The following is a 14,421-nucleotide window of genomic DNA, read 5'->3' on the forward strand; positions in this document are numbered from 1 at the left end:
ACTGGGCCTTGCCAAAGATTTAACATTCAGGATCAGATTCAAAATCCACTTTATTGCGGATCAATTTCATGAAACACATGTATTGTTTTCATCTAACGTTCTGTTAATTCTTATACAAGAGATACAGAACATATCTGAGGAGAGGAAAGCCTATTGGCACTACTCTAATTTCACAGAGAAGAATCACCTCATTGATGTGACCATACTGGTGTTAGGAACAGCTTGCAGGATCCTAGACTACATTACACAACACCTTTATGCAAGAATGCTAATGGATAAAGAAAAAATAGAATAGAATGGATAAAGAGCTATCAACAACCAAGCGGAGAGATAAAGCGGAAAGCACTAACAGTCTTCCCCAACCCTATGTGCCAAGTTTACAAATTTAATTTACTTCAGTCAAAAGCTGAGTGTCTATATAGAAAATGCTTCAGCATCCGTGATGTTTCTACCCTCACTAATGACTCCAAACCCTGCACTGAATTGCTAGGCCACCTAATCTCTCTGGTTTATGATGTAACTACTTCAGAAGACCATTGTATAGTGAAATTAATAATGCTGCTTAATGAGTATTAATATTTGCAGAACTTCTTTACATACTACTGTGATAATGGGCATATCCAAACCATGTCTGTGCTGCACCAAAAACCCTCTCTGAATGCTTGTCTTCACTACTTGGATACTAATTTAAAAATTCAAGAGACTGATCTGTGAAAACCTGTGGTGCTTGGCACCACCCAAGCAAAGAATGGCTGTTGAGTGAAAAGAGGTGGCAATTCAAGGAATGTGCTGGACAAAGTCATGGCTATCACACAAGTGAAACTCCTTTCCAAATCTCTTGACAGTGGAAAGAAATGGTCTGATATTAAGTTAATTAAGAACTATGAAGCCCCAGAGACAGAGCAGGTTTCACCTGTTGGTGCGATCTGGAGATCAAGTAGACAAGACACTTTTCTGTGGAAGAATGAATAACACACAGTATTTGCTTTGGGATATGCCTTGGGATAGCAGAATGTGAATGGGATTTTGCTGTAGCCTATTCCAAACAAGACAAGTTTCAAAGCACATAGACTCAGTGTACTGAAATCCACCACTGTGGCCCAGAGAGTCTGCACATAATAGTGCAGAGAACAAAGCAGTTCTCAGGGGAAAGGTGCCACTGAATTACAAGGTGCTATTTTATTTTTCACTCAGCTCTTTACACCAGTAAAGCTCTGGATAAAGTAAATGAAATAAAATGATCAAGTGCAGAAGTCAAACTGCACACTCGCTTGGTAAGATTGTTTCCCAAAGCACCTAAAATATTGCAGTGCAAAACCACTATGGTCACCCTAAGCTTGAGGCATGATTTATACATTTTGTTCAAATGCATAATGTATACACAGCAACCAAACCCAGGTGAAACCATAGGGGCCCTCAGCAGCCTAGTGAATTAATGCACCAATAACAACCTATTGAATAATTGGTTCATCTTCTGTTTAAGTCATGAGTGTAATTGTATTCAAAATCTTCTATGCTACAGCAGATGCTTTAGAGGCTTGGGACACAATATACCCACCTCCTGAAACTCTCATTAAAGCCTAGTCACATCCTGTTACACAAATGAACCATTCTTCCTTTTTAATATTCGCTTCAACTCATTTCAGTTTGTTTTGTTCAAGGCTGCAGCATCATTCTGGGACATGTTTAAGTTATTGGTATCGTTCTTTCTGTACTACACAATGGAATTGTGTGTATTTGGCATCAGAGTTCCTAGACTTGTATTTTCAATAGTTCCATCTCCATCACAAGCAGATTTATTCAAAAAACCAAGGAAGCTCACATAATGCACTTTTTCTCTAACAACAGAATCACTATGAATAGTAATTAATCCACTGTGGTAGACAGAAGAAATCAAGTATCCTTCTGCATTAATGCAAACACTTAGGATCTGAGCCCTCCTGTCTCTAATAATTAGATTATCAAAGAGTCTTTCTCTAGAGAATTAAGCAGGAGCTGGCATAGCATCCATTTAGCCAGAGATCCAGACATCTTATCCACTTTGAAACTATTTGGATAATTTTGCAATGCTCTCCCTTCCCTCACTTGTCTCCCTTGGGTGAATACATTCTACCCTTGGCAGAAACACTTAAAGAGAGGCTCAGAACTGAACAGAGAGAATGATGAATGTTGGTCAGGAATTGTGTGAAGAAGGATTGGCCAGAAAATCCAAGAAGCCTTCCTCCCTGTGTTTCAAGTGTTGTGTCTGGCCCTAGGGAGGAGTTTAGGAGTTCAACTGTTAAAATTGAAGGTATGAATGATGCAAGAAATTGGAAGTGGGAAGAAAAAAGTACTGCAAAGTCAGAACAGATTTCAACCCTGCTTCATTGTACTTTATTGAGCAGACTTGGTTACTGGGTCAATTCCATTGCCCCAGTCAGACTCATCCTGGGGCTTAAGTCTCAGTCTCTTCTGTATGGCAGCTTTTGAATGCTTTACATACCTCTTGTCATGACCTAGCCCCCAGCCCTGGCCACAGCTTGCCTTTCCCTCCATAGAGCCCTTCTAACTCATGGCCCTGCTTCTGTCTTCAAGGAGAGTGAAAAGCAGCTACTTCTGTTGCCTGCCCTGAGGCACTGTCAGACAGCTGCCTCCTTTGCTGTGCACCTCCACTGCTCAAATTCTGGAAGAAATTCAGGCAGCCCAGGGGTTTGGACTATCTCAGACCTGCCAAACTAGTTAACATACAATTAAACCACACAGGGTTAGGATGAGCCAAATCAGGCCAGGATTGCTCTCACAGGAAAAAGGGGGATAATTCAAGGGAATAGCAAGGAGTGGAGGGGTTATGGGACGCAGTAAGGAGACTGTGGCAGAAGTGGAAGGAGAATTTGTCACTCAGCCCCTTTACACAGCATTCACACATTCCCAACCTCACCTCTCACAGCTGCAAATCTCACACTGCTCATTATAGAACCTAAAACCTTAACTCTATTTCCTAATTAATTTCTCCCAATCTAGACTAAGCCTCTAAATCATACGGGTTTATTTTCTTATCTGTCCCACCTCCCTAGCTATATTTTTCCAGTTACCTCTTACAGTGTTGAGAAAGGCAAACAGTTTTAAAAGCCTTACACTTCTAATAATGTAGCAGTTTCCAAATGATATTCAAAGCAAAACAATCTCAATGCATGAGTGTGTTGAACCAGAATTTGGAAACATTCAGCACCATTGTAACATTTTCCTTTGTTTTCAGGGAATGAAGTTTATGCAGAACAATACAGACCTCATTCTTAGCACAAATTACCTTAGCTCTAGCTCCTGTTTCCATTAAGGATTTCTTTTACATGCAAGAATCAAACTACATCTAGCTTCCAGCTGATCTGCTGAACAGGGTGGAGATTCACACAGGACAAGATACTCTGCTATTATAGAGGCCATCATGCAGTTCTGATGGAAGTGCTAGAATCATTAACCTGGGGTTGTTGTATATAAAACAAAGACACAAACATTAATTCTCTGTGGTTACGAAGGTGGCTGGATAGTTTTACCAGTACCAAACTGAGTACTGCCGTAGGAGATGGAATATGAATACAGACATAGAAAACATCCACTAATTGCTCACCTTTTCTTCATTACCAGCACGACCCCCAAAAATATAATGACGAACAGCAAGATGCCTGCAATAACTCCAGCAATTTTAACAGTATGGTCTGTCTGCTTCTCAGGCTCCGGGTCCGGTTTCCGAGTGGCAGCCCCTATGGAATTGATAAAAAAAGAGGAATGAGAAAAATAATAAAGGTGTTATTCTTTTGATGTCTATACACTTAACCTAATAATGTCATTAATCATATCCAGGGCCACCAGATATCACTGCTTGATGTTTTAAGAAAAAATCCTGCTTCCATATACGTTGTTGGGCGTGTAATTCTTTATATTGTTCCAAGACATTTTGCAGGACCACAATACAGGTGGGATATCACTGCCAGCCCTAACCCTTTATAGGATGCCTCTTCACACATTCAGAAATTTCTATATTTTTATTATCTGTACTGGCTCCCTTTTCTTTCTTCCATTTAGAAACTTGCTAACAACACAATAACTATACTAAGCCTTTATTCAAATTTGATTTGTTGGAACATTTTCCTCAATTATTTTTCATAAATGAAGCTGTAATTCCATAACATATTAGCTTAAACACCTGGAAAAGTGAGATAAGCTCATTTACCATGCATTTTACCCACAATTTTTTTTTATACAATAGGCTTTTTTTTTTTGCCTTTGGAAATCTAAATCTAGGTCACATCTGGTAGGAAAAAAGACTCCTTCTAAGCAATTTATTCACAAAGTGGGAAGCAGCTGATGATCACACCACTGGCACCTACATTTAATATCTGTTTAAATGAGATAACCAGTGCCTTACAGCAGCTACTGTCTTAGCTCCTCCAGCTTCTCCATTTAAAAAAAATAACATCGTTTGTACTGTTTACTGTATAATGTGATGGAACGTCAAATCCATGTCTGATGAAATATCCATTTCCCCTACTAAATGAGTTCAGGATGAAAAACGTTAAGGAAGCAACATTCAATTCACTAAGCTGATTTTATTTTTTTATGGACTTCCATTTTTTTTTTTATCAAAACGTGTCAGCATTCATAATTTGGGGCACCATGCCATAAAGTGGACACAGGGATTTATGGATTGCTTTCCTGCTATAGCTTTTTTGGGAAGAGAGAGGGAAGAGTAAAGCCTAAATGAAGTGTAATCTTTTAAGACCACATTCTTGTATCACTAACTGGGATTCAGAAAGGATTCTGACAGCACCAACTATATTTTACTTGTTTCTTCACTTTCTGTTCCTAGAAAGGAAGGAAATTATTGGCCAATTTACACAAAGAGCTATTTCCTGAAAAACAGAATGAACACATTTCCAATGTTTCTTCTCAATTTTAACCAGGATATTCTAAGATGACGAGTACTTCTGAGTGCCCACAGCTACACTTTTGGCTTACATCTTCAAAACTCCTTGCCAAGAGGAATGCCGGAAAAATCAGCCAGAAAAGGTGATAACCATTAATCAAAACATATCTAGAGCTAACTGCAGGAACCAGGTTCTTTGGAAAATTCTGGCCAAGGTACTTTACATGAGTGCTAAAGCAGAGAAGATGATGTGCTTGCTGTCCCTGTGCCCAGTCCCACAAGAATATTAGTTTGATAGAAATATACACACACTTTTCTGAATTGGTAACAAAGGATTATTTATACTTTGTATGAATAAGCAATTCTATTTTTATTTTCCTGTATCATATACAATTTTTAAAAATTCCATACTGCTGTACTCTTCATAGCACTCAAAACTGCAGTAGATATTCAGAAGACATCTAGAGCATGTTCATGCAAAAAGCAGCTGTCGAGCTGAATTTGGCCAACAGGAAGCAGTGAATCAAGTATGATGCAGATTTTAAGACATATGAAGGACTCCAAAGCTCTTTTCTAAATCTAAAACCCAAGAAATAAAGAATGTCAAGTCAATAGTAAGTAGTGTCTTTTCAGATGAAGCTTCTAAGACTGGTTCCTTCCAAAGTTTATTCTTCATTATCTCCTTCAGGCTACCCCGGCCAACAGGAATACTCATCAGTAATGACTTGCTAAAACCAGTTTCTGCCTTAGGGTTCCATTCCTTTTATTAAGGCTTCCAGCATTAGTTTTGGGAATATGAAATTAAGTAAAGGCAACCATACATGGTACTATCCAATGCGTTCTATTCCAGTGCTCTGTCTCTAGCAGCTCATGGCCTTCAGTTCAGTGGAACCAGCTACACTTACAGTACGCAGAGGAGATAATATCAAAATCGTATTCAAAGCACGCATATTTTCTGCATATGATGGAGCACAACTTTCATTAAATGCATTCCATCACACAAAGCATTATCCTGTTGGGAGTACTGAACAAGCTGGAGAATCCACCACTAATGCAAAATCTCCAAAGAAAGCCTACATAGGAAGTGGGACAGAGCCCAACATCAGGACACTTGAACTCCCATATTGCATCATTTATTGATTATCCAACTGAAGAATCATCTCAAATAGTTTCATTTTCAAATGAAAAGAATTGTAATGCTGAGTTAAAAATAGGATATAGCTTCTCACAGTGATGGACTCAGCCCTTCTCACAAGAGGTTGTCTTAAAATGGAAGCATGATGTTTAACAAGCCTTTAAAAAACCTCTACCATTAGTTATTATAAAATAATATTGGCATAACCTCAATTCTACTTTATTTCCATTCAGCAGCTTATTTATTTGCTGACAAAATGCTGGTCCACTATTGTTCTTAGTGGTTTCAAAACCTATTTGGGTAAATTTAAAGAACTTTCATATTTTTTAACATTCCTTGAGTCTTTTAGTATTAGGAATTTGAGATTACCTTTCTGCATTTTATTTAATGCTACTTATTCACTTTACATACTTCAGGTTTTTTTACAACAGGATTTTAGAAAATTGCTGTGTTCTAATCCACTCTTCATGACCTTAGCATTCTGTTTCTTTTATTCCAACATCAGATGGACACAAAGTTTTTTATAGTGTATTGTTTACAGTGAAACTTGCATCCCTTTCTTCAGTGCAATGTTCAGCTTTGAATCCTTTACAAGTTAAAAGTCATTCAAATTTACATTTTAGCATTTATCAAGACTGAAATTTGAGTTGGTACTACCTCTTCATTCAGTTTGCATTTGTCCCACTGAAATTCTTCACAGGTCTATGTGAATTCTGCTAACTTGTACCATCTAGCATTGTAATGAAGAGCTGCTGCCCTAACCCTGACTCTTCCGTGCATTTAATAAACACACCATACAGCATTTAATGTTAAATACTGAAGTGCATTAGCTGTGACAAGCAGTGTCACTTTACTTCTGCTGTGCTTCTGTCTGATAGGTAGATGGTGATAGAGTGATATTTGCCTCTCACCTCATAACAAATTCTTAGCTGACTTTTAGCCCATACCCACACAGGCAACTGCACTGGCACCATGAAGAGAAGGGTGAGCTGTACCTAAGGGGAGTGAGGCAACTCAGGGCAGTAATTCTGAAATTCATTTTGCCTCCTGATAAACTGCAATGTCCATTTGTGCATTTGGTTTTGTTTGTATGTTTTCAAGAAAGATGTGGAACAATACTACTGCAAGCCAAAAAAAAAAAAAGAGATGCTTTGATTTCTCTTTTACTCTGCTGTACTGACAGATGCTAAAAATACTTGAGTGAAAAGTAATCTTTCATTGCAGAAACAGTGTTACTGATACACTATTCTAGCATGAGGATCTGGTCTTGGTGGTTTTATTTATTTATTTTATTACTATTGTTTCAACCTCTTTGTCTGACACAGTAACTTAATATCCTTGATTGCCCTGGACCCTTTAGGAATATATAGCTACAAGACACATTCTGTGCTTCCAGGAAAATATCTGCATTTAATGAAAACAGGTCATTAAGTTGATACCAACAACTGAGCTATGCTCGCTGCATTTTCCTCACGACACTGGACCTAATGATTTTCTCGGTTTTTTTTGTTTGTTTTACTTCCAAGATTTTGATCCTACCCTTGCATACAGATGACTGACTCCAAGCCTTGCATAAAAAAACCCCTCAGTTCTGTTTTCTGAGATTGTCTGGGCTAGGGGAGCTACAAGAATCAAGACTAAACTGACATATGCACTGTGGTGCACCTCCAGAAAGACAATAGGTCACTAAAGAGCAGTGACTGCAGGATAGCTCAAGGGAGCTGCTTAGAAAATGAAAGGACAAGGAGGTATTTCCTGCCAGTTTAAAAAAGATTAAGGTGCTGACTTAGGAAAGTCTTTACTTGATGAAAACAAACTAGAGTGCTTCCTGCCAGAAGTGAAAAACAGAGATACACTTAAAGATAAACCCTAAGGTGCTGCAAAAACCCAGTAAAGTATTTCCCCAGGCTTCCTGTGCTGAATACAGTGGAAGACAGTAACATTGCTTGGTTCCATACCCTTAGATATTTACTTTTCTAGTTAATCTCAGCAAGTACAATTTCCCTTTTACCGACTGATTTCCCATTCTTTGTGGGTCTCCTAACAGCAGCATTTAAAATGTGAAATAATATTTCTTCTCCTTCACTTAGAATGGCATTCAGCTGGCCTGACTTATTCCTCATGGATCACATTTTGTTTCATACTTTGCAAGCTCCAGTGGTAATATTTTTAAGTAGTACCCATGAAATATCCAAAGATAGTATTTCACTTATTTTTCACTCTCAGACCTATTCCATTAACATCTTCTTAATACTGGAATCTCCTCTGAAGTTTAGTCATTACTCTGCCAGTTCATGGCATCTTACCTTCTCTTCAGAATGAGAGCTGAATTATATTCTAGTTGCTGTATTAGTGTCTGGCAGAATTTGAATTCTTAAATGACTTTGTGCAGCTAAATTTCTATTTCCACACAACAGGTTAGAAGACTGAGTAAAAAAACTCCACCTCTCTCTTTGAAGAATTTCTAGTTCTGCTACTTCCTTTGGTGGAAAATTTCCTTTTCCTTTCTCACTCAGAAGGCACAAGTATCAGGTTATCACCAACCTCAAAACTTCATAAAGAATAATCTCTTGAAGGTAACTTATGGATAAAAAAGGCTGCAGCAGAACTACTTTTCACTAAAAAGAAAGCTACAGTGAATGAATTATGTGGGCAAAATAATAATTCCTTTAACTCTGAGGCAAGCACTATCTTGTTTTTCAAGAAAAATGAAAATCTTTTCCAGTAAAAGAAATGGACCTCTACCAAACTGAATAAACTCTTTCTCCTCTCTCTTTGTAAATGAATAAAGTTTGGACTTGCTTTTCAATATTTCTCTCCCCCAAAAAATGTACTTAGAAATGACTGACCATTTTATATGATAGAATAACCAATAAAACAATCCTGGCTGTAAAGTCTAAGTGCTGCTGGTTATACTTACAAAGACAGGGTAAGATTTAAGCAATTACTAGTAAAAACTAGCTAAAGGTATTTTGTCTAAAGCAGTCTTTAAAAAAATCCAAATGTTTTTTCTTTTCTTTGAGGAGAAAGGAAGAATCCTTTCCATTAATTAGCTAGACCAGTTTCATTTTATTTCTCCCACCCAAGGCTGACTCTAGTTCCTGCCTTTTGTAGTTCTTTTCTGCAGCTTTACACTCTCAAAGGTACTTGCTTGGTAAGACACTTGCAAGCCTTTCCACCTACATTTTATCCACAGGTGTTTCAGTGACTGATGTAATGGCTAACCTTAAAAGGCTTTAAGGCAGTAATACAGTTAGTTCAGATCATCCAATTTTCCAGTCAAACTTGAAACCAACTTTTGAGTTAGTAACTACCCTGTGATTTTTTTTATGCAGGCAGTGAGATTCAACTATCACACCTCAGCACCTTCTTTTGAGTTATTTCAGAGAGTGAGTCAGGAAAACGAAACATTATACCCCTGTGTGACAGCTGCACTATGATTAGGTGGCAGAAATCATGCAAAATGGTACAAGGCAGAAGAGAGGCAGAGAGGTATGATGCTTCCTTGGAACACCCATCACTAGGATCCTATTGTCCCTGCCACAAAGTGAGAAGACTGAAAAAATCAGAGAACTTGGCTTTAAAGACTCTGCCCATGGTCTCCAAGGACAACATGAATTACAGAGGCTACTATCATTATTACTCCCTATTATTTGTGTGATAGTAGAAGCTGGAAGCTATAAATCAGACTGGGAGCCCCACTGTGCAAAGAACAGAGCAGGGACACAGTTAAGTAATCTTTGCCACTAAAAGCACATGAACTAGCTGAGCTAGGCTGTAATACGCAGGTGTAGCAACCACAGGGGCAAGGGGGAGGCAAAAACCCCTAAGAAGATGCATTTGCAGTATCCTTCCTGCTCTTTTAACTAGCTGGTATCTCTCAGCATTTCCAGTTAGTACCACAGTAAAAACAGATCTTCAGGAGGGATTTAAGTGACTTACAAATGTTTAAATTGATGATGTTGGTTGGGGCATTTCAAGGAAGGAAGGAACATAAAGTTTTATTAACATAAAGGTAGGGAAAGCAGAGTTGCCAAAAGGGTTGAGATAAAAGGTATTATGACAAAGTAATGAAGAATGCTGGTATGTCTGTCCTGGTATGAAAACAGGTGCTTCACAGAGGTAAGTCCTTAAAAATGTCAAATGACCAACAGGAAACAAAATCCTGTACCACAAACTGCAACAGGGCAGTAGTGCAAAATATCCTGTTTCCTCCAGAAACAGCATTTCTCCCCTCATCTCACCCATGGCTGCAAAAAATGGTACCCTTATTTATAAATCTGTAGCAGCAGCACTACCAATGCTCAGAGACAAGCCAGTCCATGATTTTATTTGAATTTCAATTCCATTCCAGATGCCAGGATTTGAGTCTGTCTTGGAGAAGACCCAAAACACATACAGATCTGTAGATGAAATGAATTACCACCCTGGCTCTTCTGTTTATACTGTAAGTGACTGGCATTCTGTCCTCATCTGCTAGCCAGCATGTACTCTGCTAACAAAGTCTTTGTTCTATTACTCCTGGTAGAACTCCAGTTAGGACACAACTCTCCCTTGCCATCCTCATTGTCAGCTTTCCAATCAGCACTCCTCATTCTCCTTCAAAACTGCAGGTTTTTGTCCATATGGTAGAAGTTATGAGGTGTTGTTGGGCAAGGTACACTTTGTGCCAGAAGGTGGTTTTGATCAGCATTTTTTCAGTTTTCTCTCTCTAACCCATGTCTTGAATATATTAGTTTTGGAAATGTTGCAAGAGTAAGGTTTCCTTTTTACAATATTTTTCCTTTCTGTTCCTGGTTTCTCTTGGAAATGCTCATGATTTTTCTACATGGCAGAGACTATGTTTTCCTCCTGTTTTGCTAAGCATAGGAGTTGTTTAAGTGTTGAAATCAACGTAGTCTGATTTTCCCTCCTATGATATGCTCACTCCTCTATTTTTTTCAAGTCTGGGAAAAAGGGCAAGCAGCACTTACATTTTAGCAGGAGAGTATTTTCTTTGCAATTTATGATCATCACCAAAATACATGTTGCTGTGTACAGATCCTCTTGTCCCAGAAAAAGTTTTCTGTATTTCCCTGGGACAACCATGTTGATTTGGTGTATTTTTTATTTGGTGTACTTTAAAATACAGGAAAAACAGACTTATTAGAAGGTCGGTGTTAAGAAGGCAGTATCAAAATGAGGTTCTGCTGTGTAACAATATTTATGAATTATTAATTTTGTTTGTGATATTCTTTAGGAAAATGTAAATATAAGTGACAAAGAACTGCATGAAAAGACATGCAAAGAACTATTTCACTGATGAATATGAGTCATTTAACTGAATATCACATGAACTGTGTCTCACTGGTGGATGATTCATGTTGGTGCATGTGAGCAGAAAGACTTTCTCAGTTAAACATCTGTATTTCCGCTTGTCAGGAGTATCAACATTCTTTACAAAACATGCCTAAAACAAATGAAGTTCCCAGTTCGACTTTTGGTCTCATCACAATCTGTTGGTGTCATCACAATGTATTTTTAACAGGATTTTTAATCCAGACTATTTAGACTGGATTTTTTCTGAAGACTCTTTTTTTTTAATAAAGACTTAAAATAAGCAAGCAAGTGTTGATAAACAACTCACTTCTCCTTAGAAACAACGCAACCATCCTTTCTGCGAGCCTTCTTCTTTGCCTTTTTCTTTTAAGCAAAGAAATTTAAATAATTAAAATTCATAAAAATTTTCCTCTCTAATGGGCACCCAAGGAGGTGGAAGCCCTCATTCATTCTGAAAAAAAGCATAAGCCCTCACACTTTAATAGCACTGAGATCATTAAGGGATGTTTAAAACACACTCAATAGCTGTACCATAACCAGAAATTATTAACAAGTCTCAAATATACAGACACGGTGTATCTCCTTCTTGGAAATAAATAATTTACTAAGGAAAAAAAAAAAAAGTCTCTGGAACTTCAAGCTTTCAAATGGCCCTAAAGGGTACTCCCACACACTTTAGTACATCTTAGGAAGAAAAAAGGATGGTTACATATTTATAAGTACTCACTGTGTGTGACCAAAGAAGTAGCCACAATGGTGCACATCACAGACCTCTATGCCCACAAATGGAAAAGCCATGGCAGCATAGCTGAAAACAGACTGCCACCAAAATAAAAGTTTAAATCCTCCTGACTTCTGTGGAAAGATGAAACCAGGCTTCTTTACCAGCTACTCTCTGATGACACAAACACAATAGCAAATATGATGAGACATACATTTCTAATCAAGCTTGACTGAGGAGTAATGAAAATATACTTGCATCAAATTAGCTGTATGTATGTAGGTCTCATACTGAATAAGGATGAGGAGGTCTGAGAAAAGAAGCAACAACAAGGGCTGAAGCAGCAGGTGTCCTAGTACTTTGAATGTAGGGCTTATTCCCAGTTGATGCTCTGTGAAAGAGGACCCACTTGCAGCCATTGGAAATCCAATTGGCTCTTATAGCCCTGACTTCCGTGAACAAGAAGTCACAGAGGTACACAATGTACAAGAAGGGTGGCCTTTAGACCTAAAACATTTGATTTTATGGTTCTCTATACAACCTCAAAACAACAGTACTCAGGGTAGAAGAGTAACTCCCTCAAATTAGCTCTAAGGAAATGAAAGAAGACAGTCCAGATTGATCCTGTCCATACCTAATACATTTTCTAAGCAAGTCAGCAACACTTTGAGGCCACCCTTATAGAAGAAGTGGACAATTGATCATCAGCCCTAATGAGAGTATTTGACTTTCACCTGTTGCCTTGCTGACTCCCATGCTTTCAACATTAGATCTACTCCTAAAAGTGTACTGACACATGACAAGAAATTGATAATCAGACACCACTGAAAATTTATTTCAGCTGTCTTCTAGAGACAGGAAAGGTGTGGATTTGAAGACTGAAGAGGACTCTGCCCCCTTCAGGGGAGATAAAATGTGGTTTTCTAGTACTCAACTGGCTTCTACCGAGCAGCGAAGATATGAAATCAGATCACAGTAATGTTTCCGGAGCTGATCTACTCAGGGTGAAACTCAGTTACAAAATTAGATGCTTTTGGCCTGGACAAACACAGCTGTTTTATTTTCCATCCCTGAATGCAAGGGATCACATCCAGCATGGGAACAAAGGCACCTGAAGCTATGGGTAAGTAGGAGGAGAGTGAGGCATCATCTTCTGATCTCGCTGTCAGCCAAGGACTTGAGCAGAGGAACACAAATGAACAGTTCCAAATGAAAAGTCAGTGAAGGTTTGGTTACTTTGCCATTAGGAGGAGGTGGGGCAGGGGGTAATGCAGTATACGAGGTCTGAACACCCAGGGATGTTTTGGCCTGTGCTGCCACTGGCTCACAGATGAGGCTGACATTCCTGGTGACTTCCACTACTTCTCATTATTCACTACCCACATATTTTCTTGGAAGAAAGCACAACATAGTTCATTCTAGTAACAAATAAAGGGAATTATGCAAGTAATGATGCATGAAGAAATAGAAAAATATGTTTGTGATAAATTTATAAAAAGTAGGAAAAAAGACTCACAACTTTTCTTTCAAAGCATTTCAGAATCAACACAGTTTTGGGGCAGGAAGGTCAGCTAGAGGAACTGGAACTGGAAAGTACAACAAAGGAAATATAATTCCACAGAATTCTAAATCTGTCTTTGTGCCAGTACAGTGTAGCAATTATTTTGTTCATATTTCAGAAATGTTTACAGTATTGGCAATAAAAAAAACCAATTCAGACAGAAATAATGTTGAATGCACCAATATTCTAGTACAGGGACCAGAACAGACTAGGCCTCCTCTGAATAGTTATCTCTTATTTACATTTTATTTTCCATTTATTTCTTGGAAGTTTTAGGGGTTAAAGGAAAATCTCCACTTGCCCTATTTGATTAAGAATGCCTTGAACAGTCATTTTTATCATCAGCTCTTTTCACTTTTAATTATTGACACATTTACTCATAACCAGAAGCAGTCTAATTCAATTATAGCATACTGAAAAGTGCAACTATTTTACTTCATAAAGGTTTATTGAATACTTCGTTTGTTTCTGACCAATTAGACTTCTGTTCACTTTTACGGAAAACTGTGAACCAACTTCCATTTGCACAGGAGTTTTCCATGTACACAAAAACTTCTTAGTGCTCAGCACTGACAAAAATCAGACGAAGGGAATAAAATGAAAATTCAGAGTTTTTGAAAAATGAAGAATTGAAAATGCACAGATACACTTGAGTGCCTTTCTCGCAGCTCCAAAATCATTGGTTCTAGCAGTCAAACTCCCATTATGGCAGAAAAGAAGATCTTTAATATATTGTCTGAAGGAGGTGTTAAAAACTTGTCAATAATTAGTTATGACTTGCACAA

At 38.1% G+C, this 14,421-nt stretch overlaps 1 protein-coding gene across 7 annotated transcripts in view; it reads right to left on the bottom strand.

Moving 5' to 3' along the window:
• Positions 1–14,421, bottom strand: part of PTPRM (protein tyrosine phosphatase receptor type M) — a 447,605-nt gene that overhangs the window by 152,189 nt on the left and 280,995 nt on the right. For all 7 annotated transcript variants that reach the window (XM_033068182.2, XM_033068164.2, XM_033068169.2 and 4 more), the window contains one exon: positions 3,605–3,737. In XM_033068182.2, coding sequence (XP_032924073.1) covers positions 3,605–3,737 — 133 coding nt within the window. The remainder of the gene's footprint in view (positions 1–3,604; positions 3,738–14,421) is intronic.

This window comes from Catharus ustulatus, chromosome 1 (genome assembly GCF_009819885.2).
Source record: "Catharus ustulatus isolate bCatUst1 chromosome 1, bCatUst1.pri.v2, whole genome shotgun sequence".
Classification (NCBI taxonomy): domain Eukaryota; kingdom Metazoa; phylum Chordata; class Aves; order Passeriformes; family Turdidae; genus Catharus; species Catharus ustulatus.